This window comes from Cygnus atratus, chromosome 33 (genome assembly GCF_013377495.2).
Source record: "Cygnus atratus isolate AKBS03 ecotype Queensland, Australia chromosome 33, CAtr_DNAZoo_HiC_assembly, whole genome shotgun sequence".
NCBI classification, from domain to species: domain Eukaryota; kingdom Metazoa; phylum Chordata; class Aves; order Anseriformes; family Anatidae; genus Cygnus; species Cygnus atratus.
Genome location: NC_066394.1, coordinates 110326 through 130000, shown reverse-complemented (window position 1 = coordinate 130000; position 19675 = coordinate 110326). Strand labels below are relative to the sequence as shown.

The window sequence follows — 19675 nt, the reverse complement described above, 5'->3', positions numbered from 1 at the left end:
AAGACCTCTCTCTACTGGGAGATGGAAGCACCTGAGACAAGGGGCTGAGAAATACCTGCATTTATTCCATCTTAGTCATTCCCTGAAGTATTGTATACATAAATAAATAAATTAGAATATACCACAGCACACCTGAGCAGGGGTAATATCGAGTCAAGAAACCTACAAAGAGATTACTTTTAGTATTCCCTTTTCACCTCATAAGTGTTTAACCAGGTAGCTATTAGTCTTTTGTCTGAGGACAGACACTTTTTTACAGTTTTTGTTTTCTTTGCTGCTGCAGAGTTGGAAAGAGGAAACCCTGGGAAGAGGTTTGTGCCACCAAGAATGAATTGAAAGCATGCTGGTGGCATGTAGTAAGGTTGGAGTTTCTCAGAGCTCATCCTTCTCCAAGAAATCCTCCAGCAGCTCCTCGTTTTCGCTGAGCATCCGGGCCTCGCTGTCGTCATGGATGTTGCTCGCGGCCCTCACGGCGGCTTTCATGGAGGTATCGATCCAGGCGTGAGGCTGGGCAGTGTGCTCTCCCGCGAAATGCACCCTGCCCTCTTGCTCAAAGAGAGCCCACGAGAAGTCAGTGAACTGGTAAGGGGTGAAGGCCGCAAATGCCCCCATTGAGTGCTTGTCCAGCTGCCACTTCTGTATCACGTACTGGCTGCAGGTGTACTGCAGGTACTCCTTGCTCACCTGGTGGATGTCCGCCAGGTCCTGGAGCACCACGTCCAGGCACTTTTCATCCGTGAGGGGCAGGAAGAACTCGGCGTCATCGTTCCAGGTGTAGGAGGCTAGGATCACCCCTACCCCACTGGAGAAGTTGTGGCTGGGGTAGTAGATAAACCTGGAAGGGCGGTCAGTGATGGAGTGCCCTCCTCGAATGCCATCCTTCTCCCAGAACTTCTCAGTGCAAGCCAACACTATTTTGGAGGCACTTGCATAGTGGATGGAGCGAAGGGCATGGGTCTTGGGGGAAGAGAGAGGTGGGACGAATTGGATGTGCCTGGTGGCTTTGGCAGACGAAGTGACGAGGACGTAATCTGCGTTTGCTATACTCGGGACCAGGGTGTCCGGAGCACGGTAAAACACCTGGACTTTGCCTCCCTCCCTCATGATTTTCTCCACCGTGCAGTTGAATTTGACGACGTCTGGCAGCGCTTCATGGAAGGCTTCAGGCAGTTGGTCAAAACCCCCTGTGATTTCGTCAAAGCTGAAAGGAAGAAAAGGGAGGTGAGGGAAAGATGATGAGTTTCAGCAAATGTAAAACCTGACTTCTCCTAGAGGTAATAACAAAGCTTGGAGTTAGGATTCTCATCCGATGTCTAAATGCCACTGAAATTTTCTCTTCCAGTGGCTTTCTGTGGACCAGCACAAAATAGGCTTTCCTATAAGAGACACCTTACCTTTCCTCATCAGAGAAGATATCAAAATCCCACAGCGAGGCAAGGAAAGACAGATAAAATCCGGAGTCCTCATTCAACAGGTCACCGATCATCTGAACAGCTCCTCGGCTCAGATTTCCTACTTTGATCAAATATTCCTAGAAAGGCCAGGAAGAAAACAGGGCCTGTTGTTACTACCTCAGGCAGAGCGTGTATCCCTTATATACCCCAAGGCAAAATTCATGCCCTGTTGCTTGATACTCCATCTGATTACAAGACCCACGATGGAGGAACATGAGGAGAGAGAAGCTTCTCTCCTCTTTGAAAATAAGACAACTCTAACAACTCCTTGCAAGTCATGATTGCTTTTTCTATCTTTTTTTTTTTTTTTTTTTTTTTTTTTTTTTTTTTAAGCAGAAGGCAGAATTGGTTAGGAAAAAATCACTTTAAAGTGTTGACAGAGGAAGGGACTAGGGCACTTCAGACCCTTTCTTCAAGAAGTTTTATCATCAGCAGGGAAATTAAATTTATTCTCAAGCCACTAACCTTGGTGGAGAAGGAGTCATATTTTGTCAGATATTCCTTGCAGTCCATAGTCTGGAAATTTTTGAAGGCCTGGAGAGGAAATATTGATATACTCATGAGAGAAAGCACATTTCCCAAAGCATTGCCTCCTGCTCTGTTCTGGTAGGATTCATCCGGGGCATTCAGTCCTAGGGATTTGGGAACCCTGGGGCTGAGCTAGAGCTAGCAGATCCTGCCTCACCTTTTAGGAATTTATCTCTTGGCGTGGCATTTTCTATTTCCTCCAACTCCTGGTGAATTCATCCCAGAGAAATGAAGGCGTATGAAAAGACTCCGCATTCAGCTAGCCTAGATTCTTTCTGCTTTTCACTCCAAAAAGACCCTAATCTTCCCCAAATATGATGGCAGGTGAGGGTACACTGTAACCCAGAGGAATGGGTGCTGGTGCAATCCCTTCCTTGTGGCCACGTACCTTATGTAGTGCCTCCCTATAAAGCTGGCTGGCACTTTTGCCCCTCTCCGAGGGATGCAGCGTGTAGTTTAGGATGTTGGGGTTTCTATCCACTTCCCCGGCTCTCACCCGGACGCCATTCACAAAGTACCAGGTGTTGTTGTCTGTGTGGAGGAATGGGTTTAGCTTCAGGTTGAACTGCCTAATAAATTCACGGACCAGCCTAGAAAAGAGAAGAGGAATAGGGAGGTGCTTGCAAACACCCAAACCCTGCCACAGAAGCATTAAAAACCTGGAAAGGAAACTTTTTCATCGACCATGGGAAAGCCCCTATGTCCCTTTGTAAGTGCAGATAGGCATTATCATCTTTGATAAGTGTCAAAATTATCAAACACAAGTGGCCAAGTGTTTTTTTGGCCATTTTTATGCAGCTGCTAAGCTCTGAGGGAGAGATGGGGGAAATAGCTTTTTCCTCCTGCTCTTCTCCATCCATTTCCAAGCACAAATCCTTGGCCTCGTCTCCATCCTCAGCCTCGTTCCTCCTCTTTTCGGGGCAGGGAAGGAGGACACCACCTTACCTGTGCTTGCCTGGCAGGCGCATGGCTCCCAGCTCCACGTACCAGTCCTGTCCCTCCTCTCGGTAGGTCCTGATCCGTCCCCCGACCCGATTGCTGATTTCCAGAATGGTAACCTGAAAAGCAATTCGGGGTGGAGGTTTCAGGTTTTCAGGCTTTGGGGATTTCATGCAAAACAAGCAAGCTCACAGGCAAGCAGTGTGTGTGTCCCATGGAGCAGGATAGGCCCCCTCCAAATAACAAAAGAGCTGTCTGTAGATCTAAAATGCTTTGTGTTGGCCAAGATCCCCTCTGCCTACAGCACAGTCCCTAATTTCTGCATCACATTTGTGCACCCACTCTCTGCTGAAAGAGTCCTAGCATTGGTTCAGCTGCTCGATGTACTGGAAGGGTTTGGAAAACAGCCAGAGAAAGGCAGATCGTGTCTTTCCCACCTCCAAACCCCTCAGAAAGAGAGGAAAAAGCACCCAACAGAGACAATCTCTTTACTTTTTGCTGCTTGCATTCATTTGGGGGAACATCTGAATGAGCTGCTTTGCATATACCTTCACTTTTTTCCCCCCCATCGCCTCTTGTCCTTGCTTGTAGTTTTGAAAATCACCCCTGAATCAAGTGAAATTCCTGGAACCTGCTCGTTTTTCCTTCCTTCCCGCACCACTGCATCCACTCCTGCATTTATTCCCCCTGAAAATAAATTTATTTCCCTCTCCAGGCTGGAAATTCCTTACAGTAGGAAAATAAGATGTGCTACCGCTCACCTTGTGGCCGGCATCTTGGAGCAGCTTCGCTGCCGTAAGTCCGCTTATTCCTGCACCGACGATGACCACATTTGCTGGCTTAGTTGCACGTCCTAGCCCATGCTTGACTATATTCAGTAGCTCCTCGTAGTCTTCGTCCTGAAGGCAATATTCAGGGAAACACGAAAACCTCTTGGCGCTTACGAGCCCCACGAGCAGGAGGATTTGGAAGAGGACTAGGGAGGGAAGAAAGGAAGAGAGGAAAATAATGCAACGAAGACGCTCCGCAATCAGCATGCAAGTTAATTCCTGAGAGCCAGGGAGGGAGGTGGCAGCACAAACTGGTGCCCAAACCCCAAAGAGGAATGAGCAGCAAATCATTTTTCAAATCCAGTTGCATGATTGTGAAATCCATGGCATCAGCAAGGCTCTCACAACCACAGCCAGATGTCAAGCAGGGCCAGTGAATGCAAATTTTGTTTCAAGGAAAAAAGCAAGCCCGGAGAGATTTTATTTCATATGTTCTACTTGTATAGCTCTTGTAGTGAGTTTCCAAAATGAGTTTGACTTTTTTGAATAAGCTCGAAAGGCTCCGTAATGAGGAATGGTAATTAAATTGCATACATGTGCAAGGAATTAAGGAAGTTTACTAAAAATATATTGTTGTGCCAACTGCCCTGTCCCTTGTCTCTGTGACATCACAACTTTAATGCACTGATATTGTCTTCTTCCTCCACCACACTATTACATTAGAAACAGGAAGAGATTATCTATATTAGATAGATGATGACAGGTGATGGGAAAGGAAGCTTGGTGACCAGAAACCACGCTGATTCTTTCTAATTTTTGTTGTTTCTAGTCTCAAAAGTAGCTACAGGGTAACTTCCATTTTCTTTTCCTTTTTCTTTCCCCAGCTGTTGCTAGGTTCCTTCCAGGGAAAAAGAGGAAGGGAGAGAAAAAAAAATAATAATAATAAAAAGCTTTTGAAACCACACCTTGAGTAATTCTTATTCATAGAGAAAATCCCTGTTGGAATCGCTGCTTTTGTTGTATCAGCCCCAGGTCTGCCGACAATCTGGGTCAAAATGCAGCTGCTGCAAATGAGCCTCAGAGCTGTTGGAAGCAGGACTTTCTATCCACCTCCCTGAAGATGCTGATTGTGGCCATAAAATAAAGAATTAGAAAGCACCTGCTATGTTTAGGCCGTTTATCAACAGGCCTGCCATCCTAAAGCATGGCAGGAAGTGGTATCATGCTAAGAAAATTGCATTAACCTTCTTGATGCAATGTTGCCACTGCCCTGGGCAGCCTTGAGGACCAGGGATGTTGTCTTGAGTTGTGGTTTTGGTGGGCTGTGTAGCAGCAAAGAGACAGTAGTTGGTTTTGTTGCCTCCATCCCACCCAACGTGACCACCCCAACTAGCCCTGGCCGATGCAGAAGGCAAAGGAGATCCTCTGGATGGAGATTGGGGTCCCCATGGGAGGAGAGCGAGCATGTCGGGGCGAGCTCTTGGAACCATCTGCTGGATTTTCACCTTCCACCAGCCCTTATGGTGGGGCTGGAGCTGGAGAAACCGCAAATGTGATGCAAAGAGGTGTCCTTCAGGAAGGTCCCCGGGAGAATCTGAGCTTGCAGATGGGTTTCCATCACTCCCTATGCACCTGGGCACATCCCAGTCCCCTTGCAAAGGAGATCTCCCACTGCCAGGGCAAGTTCAACAGGATCATGAAATACTTTTGCTGGAGAAATGGAGATTTGAGGCTGGTGCCCTCAGGAGGTGACACAAAAGGCACCCACCAGACGCAGGCAAACCCAGCCACCGAAGACAAAAGGAAAGCAGGAGAAAGCAGCACGACACCCCAAAGTCCAGAGGAGAATCACTCACCTGCCCCAGCCATGGTTCCTGGAGGAAGGCAAGTCTTCCGCTGAGATTAGTTTTCATTTTATACCCCGGCTTAAAAAAAAAAAAAAAAAAAGAGGTAACACGGCAGTGGTGGCTCAAAAAAAAATCTGCCAATCAGTTCACCCCGGAAGAGAGCAAAGTGTGGTATGTCATAAGAAGGGAAAGAAGCAATTGCATGTACACTCAGTTCCCCATATGTATTTTTTTTTTTTTTTTACTCCCTGCTTTTGCCACCTCTTTGGTCATGAGCCATCAATTTACGGGACATTATGGGAAGCTGTTGTGATCGTCAGAACAGACAAAGGGTGACCGCACCCTTCTCTGTGATGAACAGAGAGCTTCCTACTGGGAAGATATCTGGCTTGGTTTTTTTTCCCCCATACTGCAGCCCCCATAAACTATACTTAGATATTATCATTCATCTCTCGCTGCATGGAGACCTGCAAGGTAACATCCAAAATATCCTTTCTGGTGGTATTTCCACGTGGCAGTTCATCGATCTCACACTCTTAATTACTGCATAATTTTGGTTATGTTGATCCTGGCCCTGTTAGCATAGAGGGAACCAAGAGATGCCTGAAATGGTAAAAACACTGAGTTGTAATGGTATTTTTTTTCCATAATCAAGAACTTTGCGTAGCTAAGAGACCATACACCATAAACCAGCCCAAGGAAAGGTCCCTCAGCTGGTTCATCACACCTTGGTATGGATGGACTCCAATCTTGGCACCTTGAATGGACATCTCCTTAAAAATAATGATAATAAACCCACAGCAGACTACTTTTGCCCTATAAACTTGGTCTTTTCCTTCGTCTTATGCCTAACCTCTGCCTTTTCCAGTCAATGGGGTGATTTGCTGTTTCAGTTACAGAAACAAAACCCAGAACTGGTACTTCCCAGTCTTGTGGCCCTTGGGGTGAGCTCAGCACTGGGTAGAAGCAATCCCCTTTGCTGGGACTTCCTTGCAAAACCGCTTTGCTGGAAGAGCCCTGCAAGCCTTGGCAGTGATTGAGTCATCTTAGTGTTTTTTTCATGTTAAAAACCTCCCATTTGTCTTCTGCAGTGCTTTCGGTTCTCCTTGTGCTGGACTAACTACATGCAACCAAGCAGAAGTGACAGTAAATCATTCCCTCCTGCTATTAAAAGTCTGGGTTTTAGATTTTCAAGTGTATTTCCCTGGCCATCGAGACAGGGAGGTTGAGAGCTTGGTGTGGCTTTGTCTGGTCCTCTCTCTGGCTTGTTTCAGTACTGCTTTTTTTTTTTTTTTTTTGTTCTTCCTTGATTGCAACAGTTGGAGCCTCTTGCACCAAGCTGATCTCATCACCATGCATTTTCCCACCCAAAGCTCAACAATATTGCAGGTTTTTCTGAGGTTTAAGCAGAATTTTGAAGAATTGTGGTAAGGGGGTTGGGGTTCTGGTGCTGGTGCTCACCCGTGCTGTTATGTTGGTCAAAATTAAGGCTTTAAATACAGCCTCAAAAGAGTAAATTGTGGATCCATGGGGTAAAACATGGATCAGGGGTGGGTGTTGAGTGGGCTTTCCATATGTTACCCCATTCATGAAGTCAAATTTGGGGGACGTTTTAAATTATGATCCCACTGGATGAGCTTGCAGGCTTTCTGGGACCAGTGCTTAAAAAATTCCTTAAGCATGGATAAGAAAATTGTGGAATTGCTTGGGTACAAAAGGAACTTAAAGCCCATCTGGTTCCAGCCCCCTGCCATGGTCAAGGACACCTTCTCCTGGACCAGGTTGCTCCAAGCCCCATCCAACCTGGCCTCGAAATATTCCAATGACAGGACATTCAACAGCTTTTCTGGGCAACCCATTCCAGTGCCTCACCGCCCTCTGCGTAAAGAATTTCTTCCTCATATCTTACCTAAATCCATCCTTTTTTTTTGTTTAAAGCCATTACTCCTTGTCATCACGCTTCCTGATGAAGGCTCACTCCTGAAGCTCCCCTTTAGGTATGGGGAGGCTGCTCTCTTCTCAGGACTAAATAACCCCAAATTTCTCAGCTTTTCTTCAAAAGAGAGGTGCTCCAGCCCTCTGATCATCCCTGTGACCTCCTCTGGACCCACTCTAACAGGTCCATGTCCTTCTTGTGTTGAGGTCCTCATGGGTTGATGACCAGGGTGCAACCTTTGTCATGCAGCAGGAATTAGAGAAGAGATTTGCATCTGTGAGTCCTCTTGCTTCGTATGAGCTTGTCATGTAGCTACAAGAGTTTTGCAATGCTGTGCTCAAAGGGTCTTCCTGGAAGAAGGCAGGGTGTGGGTTTTTCCCTGTAAAAGTCATCGTTGCGGCAAGCTGGATATTTCCTGGTGTTCTTTCTTCTTCCTGTCCCTGCAGCAGCCCCGTCATGGAGATTTAATCTTCCCCAACACCGTATCCTCAGTGTCACTTCTGGGATTGCCAATGAAGTTCATAGTGCTTTTAATACAGCCTCAGACCTTGGCTATGCCCCCAAAATGGTGTTTTTTAACAAAATTCCAACACACATCTCTGCCTGCTGGCACATCAAGACAAGACTACAAATTAAGTCTTTGCAACCAGCTTTATGTCCACAAGTTCCTTTCTGTTCTCATTAAAACTGGGTGAGGAATGCCCAAGGTTAATTTCCTTCTAAGAAAAATGAAAGAATTGCATGCTTTTCTTCCATTTCTTTTCCTCCATTTCTTTTCTTTATCCATTTCTTGCTTCTTTGGGCTTTTTGGCCCAGAGCACATCCCCATTTAAGAAAATCCACCCACTTGCCTCTTCCAAATGTTAAACCCAAATCAAATGCATAGTTTATTATTATTATAATTATTTTTCTTGCAAACAACAGCTTATTTTGTCTTGGTTTTTCTCTGCTTGCAATCCCTGGGCTGTTTTCTTGACACCTGCTGGCATCTACGATGGCAGCCCACAACACGAGGCGTCTGCTAAATGAAGCAACGACTTCTTGAGTGATTTGAGAACGTGACGAAACCAGCACTTAGCCGTGTTCCCAGGACTGACAGATTTTCGAGGGCGGTTTCTTTCGATAAGGCAGAGCTTAGCGCATGTCCTAGCAAGTTGCTTTATGATGGGCCTCAAATAACACGTTTTGTTGTCTGGGGATAAGCAGCTAGCTATTAATTGCAAAAGGCGTTCCTCCCATGTTCCTGCTTCCGTGAGGATTACTGGAAGTCCAGCTTCCACCTGAAACTTGAGGCTTGGAGAAGGACAGCCGGGGGAAAGACAACGCTATTGAGTCAGCCAGGATAGAATGGGAAAAAAGGGGTCCATTACTTGGGCCCTGGTGTCAGTGGGTTTCTTCCTTCTTGTTACAGCGACCTCTTTGTCCTGGGGTGTTGAGTAAGAAGTCAGAGGAACGGTGCAAAGCAGAGAACTTCGCTTGAAAAATGAAATTTTAAATTGCTTCATTCTCTCATGCAACTGCTTGGCTTGGCATTGCTCCCCCCATTGCAGCTCTGGGTATTTATGGTGGAGGAACCACCATGAGGCCACAGGAAGGAAATGAGGGATCCAAAGGGAATTTGGATAAATTAGAAGGGAGAAGAATTGTTTTAACCAGCCAGGCTGCAGGAGGGGATGAGCAGAGGCCCCAGGGGCTGTGATGCTGCAGCTGCTTGTGCTGTGGGTTCATGGGACATATGGGAAAAGCTCATTATTTGTGCCCAGGGAGCATATTCTAAATTTATGACCTCCCCCCCCCCAAAAAATGATTAAGCTTGGGGGGGGGGATTTCCTGCAAATACCAACTCACTGCTTTACGATGGGGATTTCCCATCAATAGGCAAAGGTGAGAAAAGGTGTATGAGAAGAAGGATTGGCATCCATGCATCCATTCCCAGGCCAGAAATCCCCAGGGAAGGCCAGGCAGAGCCTCGAGTCTGGTGCTTTGGACCGTGCATCCATTCTGGCACTGCCCACTTGTGTTTTACACCCATTTATTTTCCCCTCCGGCTCTTTGCTGACATCTATCTCACACTAATTTCTGCTTCTCGCGAGCAAGAATTTATATTGAGTTACTGCTCCGGGTCAGCAAACAGAACTGGGACAATAGGATATATTCTAAGGGCTTTTTTTTTTTTTTCAGGGCTGAAATGCAATTTGCAGGTGCTAAAGCAGCATCAAATACCCAGAGCATTGGGTAGGGTGAAGAAATAATTCTATTCTTCTAAATAATTGCCTTATGGTTTTAACAATGCCGGTTTTTTGTTGTTTTTTTTTGTTGTTGTTGTTGTTTTGGTTTGGTTTGGTTTTTTGAGAGAGAAAATCAGGGTTTGGAGAGTTTGGAGTTAGAGCAGGACATAGCACGCAGGGGGATTTGAGCATCTAAGAAAACAGAGGTGATGAGTGTGTGCATTTGCACGTGGGTATGAAAAAGGAGCTGCGCTGGAGAGGAAAAACCTGGGGATTGTATTGGGCTTAAGTGGCAAGGTTTTGGGAGCAGGTAGAAGAGGGTGGATGGGGCGGAAGTTGGTTTTGGTTTGCTGTGAGTTCCCACTGATGCAGCCTGTTATTAGTGGGCAATAAATTCCATTCATCAGCTTTCTGCTGAGTCTGTTTTGCTCGTGACAGCAATCACTTGAGCGATCTCCCTGATTTAGTAAGGCTCGGCTAGCCCCGGAGCTTAGCTGGCCATTGCTGTGAAATCACCACGGGTGGATCTGGGTGGACTCATTAAGTAATTAGTCATCGTCTTCCAGCTGGCAGGCAGATTTGCTGGCAGTTTGAGCCAAGGAAAGATGTTCTTCCAAAGGATTTTCTTTTCCTTTGTTTCCTGCTCACCCTGAAATCTCCCATGGCATGTGCTGCACGTATGGAGCAAACGTTTGGGGATGAGGTTGATATTCCTGCCCCCACCCCAAAAATAAACGCTAATTTTTGTTAAGTGGAAGATTTGCGCTGCGACTTGCGCTATTATTGTGGTTCAATATCACGGTGGGGTCAAAGGGGTGGGGGACACGGGGGGTCTTGAGGTCTTTTGGGGTCCCATTATACCTGGGGGTCCCAGGGGGGGCCCAGTGACCTGCATCATTCCATTATGAAGTGCTGGGGGGCATTGTTCTCTTGGCCAATGGGGGGCTCCGTCCTGTCCCTAATTTGCTTAAAAGGGGGGTGGGCAGAGGTATTTGCAGGTTCAAGGGGTCCAGGCAGGGCAGGGTTGAGCCATGGTGTCTGCTGGGGGAAGAAAGAGATCCCAACGGAGGAGACAACCCCGGCAAAGGAGGAGGCAAAAGAATCATGCCAGAAGACCTCCATCCAAGCCCAGGAAGCCCCATGGGAAGGCGAAGCGGAAACCCACAGAGCCACAGAAGAAAGTGGCCATGAAAGGCTCCTTCGACCCCATCAGCGCCAAGGCGCTCAACCAGATGAAGCGAGACGGCAAGCTCCTGTCCCCCGAGGCCAAGGGGCTCATGGTGAGCTTCCTGCAGGATGTCTACAAGCAGGTGTCGAAGGAGGCCGACCGGCTGCGGAGGGAGAGCCACCACCCCATCGCCGGCCCCGCGCACGTCCAAGCCGCCCTCCGCCGCGTGATGCCGAAGCGATTCAGGCACGCGACGACCAGCGTGGCCGCACGAAGCGGGCGCTAAAAGCAAGACCCTCCCTCCTTTAAGCCCTCGGGAGCAAGATCCAAAGCCCAAAGGAGAGGGATTAAAAACCGGAAAAGCTGCTGGGAAGACCTGTGCGACCACCAGCGTATGGTGGAGAGATTGCGGGGAAGGAAATATTAAAATCAGCATTGCAATAAAGAACAAACTTATCGGCATTTGGTGGTGTCAGAGTTGTTTGTTTGTTTGTTTGTTTGTTTTTGTTGTGTTTTTTTTTTTTTTTTATCATGGGGCTCACAATTTCATTAGTGAGAAGCTGTAGGTGTTACGTTAGAAAAATCAGGGCTTCCATCCTCATTGCTGCAAGGCGATGCTTATATATACCTGAGTCTATATGAATTGCTGATGATTTAAATGGCTGTGTGCATGGAAAATGTCACAACACCCTCAACTGCCCCAGGATAGCGGTGGTGCTAGCCCGGCCCTGCCCTTTTCAGGATATTAACCATGGCAATTAAAGCAGTGATTCTTCGAAAGAAAAATCAGCCCGACCACGCATCCGCTTTCAGAGGGTAAATGTGAGAGCGTGAGCGCGTGCTTCTAGTAAATGTGAGTGCATGCTTCTACGGTTGAATTTGAGGAGGAAAAAAAAAAAAAAAAAAAGATTAATAATAAAAAACAAGATCTATCGTGGTTGTTAGCAGGAGAAAAAAGTAAAATAAAAAAACTTTTGGGGTGGGGGGGGGGAAAAAAAAGGGACTTCCCTGACCGGGAATCGAACCCGGGCCGCGGCGGTGAGAGCGCCGAATCCTAACCACTAGACCACCAGGGAACCTCTGCGCCGGCTGATCCGGCGAGGCCCCACGGGTGACCCCGTCGCGGGGGGACCCCAGCCCACGGCGGGGGGGGGGGGGAGCCGTTTTGTCCCCCCCCTCAGCCGGGACCCCCCTCCCAAAGCAGCGTGTCCCCACCCCGTTTTCTCGTTGTAACCCCCTCGTGCTTTCTGCCCACGCGCGGGTGCAAAGGGCTGGGCGCAGAAATGGGAACGGGAGCAAGTTTTAGCGCCGGAAAAAAAAAAAAAAAAAAAGGGAAAAATCGGCTTTTTCCCCCAAATCGCGTGCAGGAGCTACCGAAAATTATTAAGATTGCAAAGGAAAAGATGTGTCAGAAGTGGGATTTGAACCCACGCCTCCATTCGGAAACCAGAAAACCCCAGGGAAGGGAAAGCAGAGCCTTGAGTCTGGCGCCTTAGACCACTCGGCCATCCTGACACTGGCAGGAGCCTTCCTCCCCTCCTCATCCTCAAGAATTAATCTTCAAAAAAAAAGCAAGTGGGTCTGGGGGGGAGGTTTTTGGGGGCTTGTCTTGAGATTAAGCCATGTAAATGCATATATATTATACGTATTTTAGATATATGTGTGTGTTTTTATATATTTCTGTATTTTCTTTGCCCTAATTGTGGGTTTTTCTGGCTCAGATCTTTATGCAAATTACGCATAATGTCACAGGAGCCCTGTCTCACCCAGCCAACCCCGGGCTGCGGTGTCGAGCCCTCATTTGCCTATGCCCACCCCTAAAAAAGCTCTGGGACACCCCCACAGCGAGGACCACCGAGGCCGAAGGAGACCCCATGGCCGCGGCCACCAAGAAACGAGGGCAGCCTCCAAGAAAGAGGAGGAGGAGGAGGAAGCAGAAAACCCAGCAGACAAAGCCTCCCCTTAACCAGAGAAGGTCGAGGCGCTGGAAACCAGTTCCAAAGGGATTCAATTCCCAGTCGAAGAAGAAATCCAGCAAGAGGGGCATCTCCAGGCTGGCCAGCCGCATGCCACCGGTAGCCGGGCGCATGTCGGTCCGGGCGAAGAGGTTGATGAAATCCTCCATGGGCAACCTCTGCAAGGGGCTGGTGAGCGAGGCAGACCACTGGAGGAAGCAGCGCCGCGGGTCCTTCATCGGCACCTCGGAGCTGCGGGCTGCCGTGGGCAAAGTCATGAGACGAGGTGGAGTGAGGTTTCCTTCCCTCGTGCCCCGCAGGTCTTCTTGCGCGAATTGAATAATGCCTCTCGCCACGACGCCCTGCCTCTTCTCCCTCGTTTCAAGCCCAGGGAAAAGAAGAAAGAAAAAGAGGGAAGGAGAAAAAAATAAAAAAATAAACTCAGAGCTTTTCCCCACCCTCTTGGTTCAAGAGCATTCCTGCAGGGATGGCCACCAAGCCTAGCACCCCGCGATGCCAACGCTATTTGGGGTTGGCTCCTGGATCGGAGCATCTTCAGCATCCTGCAAATGTGGGATGACATAAATCAGCTTGCCACGATGCTGGTGGGAGACCACGAAATGCTCCAAAGAGCCTCCGGTGGGAGCTGAGACCACACCAAATGTCTGGTCGGGGGCTGGAAGCCCCACTGGGGACATTTGGAAGCAGGGTGATTGCTCCTGGACGTCCTGAAGTCACATTTATCCCGGCGTGGTAGTGAGCTGGGGAGAGAAATGATGTTTTTTGCCCACGATTCTCTTTATTTAGGTCTGGGCTTATGGGTTTGGCGTGATTTTGCAGAGGCTCTAGGAGCTGGGACAGGGGTAGAGCAGCCAAGGCCAGTGTCTGGAGCTCCCTAACCACGTTCCCCAGACAAATCCCAATGAATGTAGAGCCTAAATGTGAAAATATATGGGAAAAGGAGCGTGCTGCAGACCAGCACCTGGGGAGAAGTCCCAGGTGTTTTCCTTTCTGCCTTTTTTTTTTTTTTTTTTTTCTGGGTTATTTAAGCCACTTTCTCAGCTGTGCAAGGGCTGCTTGAGAGGGATCTTGTAGCTGAGTCTTGAAGGTTTGGTGCCCAGATCTTCTCATCCAGCTCCAGGCCAGAGGAGATCCCACCAGGTAAAGCAGAAAACTGGGTGCTTTTGGGGAGCTCCTACAAGGTTTGGGGGCTCTGGTGGAGAGAGGAAGCCCCAAGGCTCCCTACAGCCCATCTCCTTCCACCACTGCTGCAGAAAATACAGGGCATGGGGCATTCTGCCTTCTTGGGTCCTTCTTGAACCACCTGAAAAACAGTTTTGGGGTCTCCCCGTGCCATTTCATGGAGCTACGTGTGAGGACTGGTGCCCCCCTCTCTGCTCCTTGCACTGGTCCCAGTATGGGGGCTGAACTGGGATGTAGGGCAGCTCATGTGGGTCTCTTCCTCCCTCCCCGTGCCCATCACCTGGAGGCTCTGGCTCTGGCTTTGGGGCAGAGAGCAGCCCCTTGGCCTCGATGGACCTGGGCATGATGGGGATGAGGGTGGAGATCCCCCAAAACTGGGGCTCGGTCCCCTTGGGATCATCCGTCTGCTGCTGAGGAGGGATGGAGAGGGGAGAAGAGGGGGGGAGGCTGCAGCAGTTGGCTCTGGGGAGGAAGGGGTTAAATGCCTGTGCGTTAGGGGGGGCAGGATTTAGGATAATCCCCCAGCCTCGAGCTCTTGGTGAAGGAAACTAAAAGAAAAATCGCTGCTTTCCCACCCAGGGAGGAGTTAAATCACAAAAAAATAATAATAATTTAAAAAATAATAATTTAATTTTTTTGGGGGGGGGGAACAAGCTGTTTTTGCCAACCACGTGATGAAAACAGGGGGTCTGGTGTCCCCCACTGAGCCCCGATCTCCTCGGGGTGACGATGGGACCGGTGTCCCCATAAGCACCAGATGCCACCCGGCTCCGTATCTCGCCCCCAATTCCCCCCCCATAAATCAATTTTTGGGGGTGCTGCCCCCCCCCCCTTTGGGGGGGGGTCCTGGGCCACGTGGCACACAAGGGGACCTGCGGTGCCCCCCCCTTCAATATGTGGGATGTGTCCCATATGCCGGGACCCCATAGCCAAACCGTGCCCCCCCCCACACCCTGCAGTCTCCTTTAAAATCCCAGTTGCCCCCCGGTACACCCCAGTTCACCCTGAGCCCCTTCCCCATTTTATCCTTCCTCTTACAGACCCCAAAAGATGGAGGAAAAGCAGCTTTTCCTTTCCTAGATCCCGTCCCTTAACAATTTTATCACACACACCCCCCCCCGCCCCGCTTCGGGTCCCCATTTCCAGGTGAAAACCCCAATTTCTTGCCCCCAGCTCCCATCCCCGATACTGGCAGAGCAACCCCCCCCCCCGTGTCCCCCTTGTCCCACCTCACCCGATTCCCCCGCTGCGCCCCAAGCTTGCAAAACCCTAAACTCCCCCCCCCCCCCCCCCCCGATGACCCAGGAGCAGGGATTTCGGCCAGGCTGACGAGCTGGGGGTCCCCCCAAAAAACTCTTTGGAGATGCTTGGGGAAAGGAGGTGACGGAGCGGGACCTGTGGCCGTCCCTGTGTGTCACCCCCCCCCCCCCCGGGTATTTGGGGACAGTGGGATGGGGGGGGTGGGGAGCCGGGTTTGGGTTACCTCTAGAGGGCTCTGGGTAAGAGCTGAGCCTATTCTTGGCATCTCCTTTGTGCCGGATACCGGCTTGGGCTTCCGGAGCAAAGCCATGCCCGGCATCGCCTCCATTGTAACCCATTGTTGGGGGGGTCTGCGTACCCCAATAACACCCTAAAAAGCAAGGGGGGGGGGGGGTTTCGGTGGGGGGGACGTTTCCCCCCGGTGAACAGGAGCGATCCCAGGTAACGGGGTGCAAAGGGGGGCGATCTGGGGAAGGGGACGACGCTGTGCGCGGGTCCTGAGCCGCGTCGGGGTTGGAGTTTGCAGGATGCGGCCCTCGGGGGTGTTCGCTGGGAGCGGCGGCTTCTTGTTGGGGGAGAGGATGGGGGGCCCCCGGTTAGTGGGATGTGGCCCCCCCCCCCCCCCCCGGTGTGCTTTCACGCCGGGAGGGCCGATTCCCAGTGGGATGGGGACTGGGGGAACTGGGATGGTGGAGGGAGGAAGGCAGAGGTTGCTGCGGGATGTGGTTTGGTGGAAAAAAGTGGGGGGGGGGGGGGGGGGGGGGGGGAAACAGGCAGCAGGGCGAAATAAGTTTATGGGGAGAGATTTCGAGGGCGACGTTTTATTATGGGGAGGGCTGTGCTGGGATATGGGGTGGGAAATGGAATTATTATGGGGAGAGCTCTGCCTCCCAAACCTCCTTTGCCCCTTTGCAGCTGTCTGCAAAAGCTCCATTTTCATCATTTCTTCCCCCAAATCTCTCTCGAGGCAATGGGGACCCTCCTGCTCCCCTGTCCCCAAGCAGGCTGGGGTTTAATCCTGCGGGGGGGACCCTGCGTGCACTGCAAGAAGGAGAGAGAAACCCCCAAATTCAGCCCAGAAAAAAGCATCGAAACCCCAAGTGAGAAGCGTTTCTGGGGGGATTTCCCCCCGTTTTAGGGATTTCTCTTCCCCGCAGGAGGTTTTGAGGAGCCGTGAGCGAGGACGGGAGGCACAAACCTTTGTTCCCGTGGCCCCCGTGCACCATGGAGCCCTGGGTGATTCTGGACCCGGGGCAGAAGGCGCTGTACCGGGATGTGATGCAGGAGAGCTACGAAACGCTGATGTCCCTTGGTAAAAACAACCCCCCCCCCGGATCCCCTTTTTTTCTCCTCAGACACCCCCCTGCCTTTTCACCCTGCCCTGTTTTTATTTTTTTTTTCCCCTACCCAAAAGGCACGGGGCGGAGGAATCCAGGCAGGTTTCAAGGGGGATTTCCGCCAAACCCCAGCGTTTTCCTTAACTTTTAATTTTAAAACAGGAAAAATATTGCGGGTCTCTGCATGTTATTTAATTGAAAAACAGCTCGTGGGGTACTCATGCGTATCCGTGTCCCCAGTTCCTTCCTCCTCTCTTCCTCCCCTTCGGGACGCTGGATTTATAGGGGAAACCTGCTCCATCCGTTTAAATGCCCCCCCCCCCGCCTCCCTTGCTCCAGCTGAGGCCATGCTCTCCCCTTTTTTTCCCCCCCCCCATCTCCCCAGCAGCACAGGGGCTGGTGAGAGAAAAAGCAGCGGAGGAAGGCGCCGTGGAGCAGATCCCCGAGGAGCTCGAAGAGCGCCCGTCCCGCAGCCCGGAGAGGGCCAAAACCCTGGGCTCCAACAGGAGGAAAGCCAAACGGCCCGACAAAGCCGTGCCTCAATGCATCGCGAAGGTGCCCAAAACCACCCCGGCCCCGAAATTAGAGTGCGTGAAGCCTCTCCGTGAGGCGAGCAGCAAGGGCTCGGCGCGGGAGCGGCCGTTCAGCTGCGCCGACTGTGGCAAGAGCTTCCCGTGGGCCTCGCACCTGGAGCGGCACCGGCGGGTGCACACGGGCGAGCGCCCCTTCGGCTGCCCGGAGTGCGGCGAGACCTACAGCCAAAGCTCCCACCTCCTCCAGCACCGCCGCACCCACGCCAGCGACCGGCCCCACAAATGCGGCGAGTGCGGCAAGCGTTTCGCCGGGGCGGCCGAGCTGGCGGCGCACGGCCGGGCCCACGCGGCCGACAAACCCCACAAATGCGGCGACTGCGGCAAAGGTTTCGTCTGGGCGTCCCACCTGGCCCGCCACCGGCGCGTCCACACCGGCGAGAAACCCTTCGGCTGCCCCGAGTGCGGCGAAGCATTCACCCAAGGCTCGCACCTCGCCAAGCACCGCCGCAGCCACACGGGCGAGCGGCCCCACCGGTGCCCGGCGTGCGGCAAGACCTTTTGCCAAAGCTCCGACCTGGCTCGCCACCGCCGCACCCACCTGGGCAAGAAAGCTTTGCGCTGCGGGGACTGCGGCAAGCTTTTCCGAGCGGGGCCGGCGCTGGCCAGGCACCAACGGGGCCACCGGCAAGAGTGCACCCACCGCTGCGGCGACTGCGGGAAGGGTTTCGTTTGGGCGTCCCACCTGGAGCGGCACCGGCGCGTCCACACGGGCGAGCGCCCCTTCCCCTGCGGCAGCTGCGGCGAGCGCTTCGCCCAGAAAGCCCACCTCCTCCAGCACCGCAAAACCCACTCCCCCGAACGGCCCTACAAGTGCGGCGAGTGCGGGAAGCGTTTCTGGGAGGCCCCCCCTTTCCTCGCCCACCAGCAGGGCCACGTGGCCCAAAAGAGCTACACGTGCGACGAGTGCGGCAAGGGCTTCGCGTGGGCGTCCCACCTGGAGCGCCACTGCCGTGTCCACACCGGGGAGAAACCCTACGAGTGCCCCGAGTGCGGCGAAGCCTTCACCCAGAGCTCCCACCTCACCAAGCACCGCCGCAGCCACCTCCCCAAGGTGGATTTTTCCCCGGAGAGGACCTGGCCGGCGGGGGAAAAGCCCCCCGCTGCGCCCCACTGCGCCGTGGGGTTGGCAGAGTCGCCCGGAGCCAGCAGCGGCGAGGAGCAATGAAGGGCCCTGAGCGCCCCAAAAGAAAACTTTGGGGTGGGGACAAGAGAAATGACAGCGAGTGACGCTTTTGAGGAGGGTGGCAGGGCTGCTCCGTGAGGTTTTATCCTTCCTGGTGTCTCCTAGAAGCGACAGGGGAACGTTGCCTGCACCCTTGGTGGAGGGGACTCCAAAAAGGGACATTTTTGGGGACACGAAGCCCCTTCCTGGGGGGACACACGGTGCCCTTCTCCATTTGGAAGGGTCGATGCGGATTGCTGGGGCTGTCCTTGTGCCAAAATACTTGGTTATTTGTACCTGCTCTGTCGGGTCTGCTTTTTGGGGCTGGAGACGGGGACACCGTGGGGGTAAACCAGACCCTGAGGGTGCAGCAAGCGGGGAGGGAGGTTTGGGGGGGGGGGGAAAAAGGGGGGGGGGGGGGGGAAAGGGAGCCCCATGCCCTGTAGCCACCTGTACCTGGCTCTCCTTGCACCACAACCCCAAACCCCATGGGTGCTCCTGGTGGGAAATGCGTGGAGGGGTTTTAAAGCACACGGACCCTGTGGGATGTGGCTGGGGACGGATCCTATGGGGAAAAATCCCCGGGCGGGAGCTGGGCTTGCTGGGGAAATCGTGCTCCGGGGGAGAAAAGACGCCGAGACACAACGGAGAGGTGTTTTTGGTGAACTACCCTCTATTTTATTACCTGCTAAGCCAGCCTCTCCCTCCCTGCCCGAGCCCCCGGCGCATCCCAAACCGGCTTCGGCGTGACCCAAGCATATTTTGGGGCAGTTGGGGCTGGTCCCCTTGGCTCTTCCCTGAGCCGTTTCTCCCCCAAATCCCCTTGCGGCACGGGGTTCCCCCAGTGAACCCTGGTGGTTTTTTTTTTTTTTTTGCTGCTGGGTCCCCTCCCGTGCACCCAAACCCCCCCCACACACAATGGAGGATGGAGAGGGCTATAGGGTGACCACCCAGCCCTCCCCAAATCCACCCCCACCCCGCTCTCCCTCCGTGTGCCCCTCTCCCTACCTCCACTTCACCCCCCCACTTCCATCCTAACCCCCCCCCACATGCCAGGGTGTCCTAGACCCCCTCCCCAGCTCCCAAACAGCCCCTTTGCACCCCCTACCAGGGGATGGGGGGGGGGGGGAGGGAGACAGGCGAGCCCCCCACCCCAGCACCGGGGCGTCCCCAAAGGCAGAGGGTGGCTCTGTCCCCCCACCCACCCCAAATTTTGACTCCGTCTCAGGAGCTGGGGGGAGGCGGGGACGCCCAAGGCTCTTGGGGGGCTGCGGCATCGCTTTGCAGGGCGTCCC

The 19675-nt window shown here is 52.2% G+C and overlaps 3 protein-coding genes and 2 non-coding genes across 7 annotated transcripts in view; 1 reads left to right on the top strand and 4 right to left on the bottom strand.

Moving 5' to 3' along the window:
* Positions 1-19675, bottom strand: part of LOC118260317 (zinc finger protein OZF-like) — a 177032-nt gene that overhangs the window by 152956 nt on the left and 4401 nt on the right. The gene's annotated exons all lie outside the window — the stretch shown is intronic.
* IL4I1 (interleukin 4 induced 1) lies at positions 373-3958 on the bottom strand. Its single transcript, XM_035570410.1, has 6 exons — positions 3683-3958; positions 2928-3040; positions 2371-2572; positions 1920-1988; positions 1395-1531; positions 373-1201 (listed from the first exon to the last, which is right to left on the bottom strand). Exons 1-6 carry the CDS (start codon positions 3956-3958, stop codon positions 373-375), a joined length of 1626 nt encoding a protein of 541 aa, XP_035426303.1.
* On the bottom strand, positions 11875-11946 carry TRNAE-CUC (transfer RNA glutamic acid (anticodon CUC)). The gene has a single exon. It is a non-coding gene; the product is annotated as a tRNA-Glu (tRNA).
* On the bottom strand, positions 12277-12385 carry TRNAL-CAA (transfer RNA leucine (anticodon CAA)). The gene is made up of 2 exons: positions 12348-12385; positions 12277-12322 (listed from the first exon to the last, which is right to left on the bottom strand). It is a non-coding gene; the product is annotated as a tRNA-Leu (tRNA).
* Positions 15566-18674, top strand: LOC118260291 (zinc finger protein CKR1-like). Of its 3 annotated transcripts, none has more exons than XM_035570456.2 (3): positions 15566-15729; positions 16446-16600; positions 17014-18674. In XM_035570456.2, exons 2-3 carry the CDS (start codon positions 16513-16515, stop codon positions 18381-18383), a joined length of 1458 nt encoding a protein of 485 aa, XP_035426349.1. In that variant the 5' UTR covers positions 15566-15729; positions 16446-16512; the 3' UTR covers positions 18384-18674. The 3 variants fall into 3 exon arrangements, with proteins under 3 accessions (XP_035426349.1, XP_035426348.1, XP_050572041.1); XM_035570455.2 differs by having other exon boundaries at positions 15579-15729; positions 17011-18664; XM_050716084.1 differs by having other exon boundaries at positions 15704-15729; positions 16449-16600; positions 17011-18664.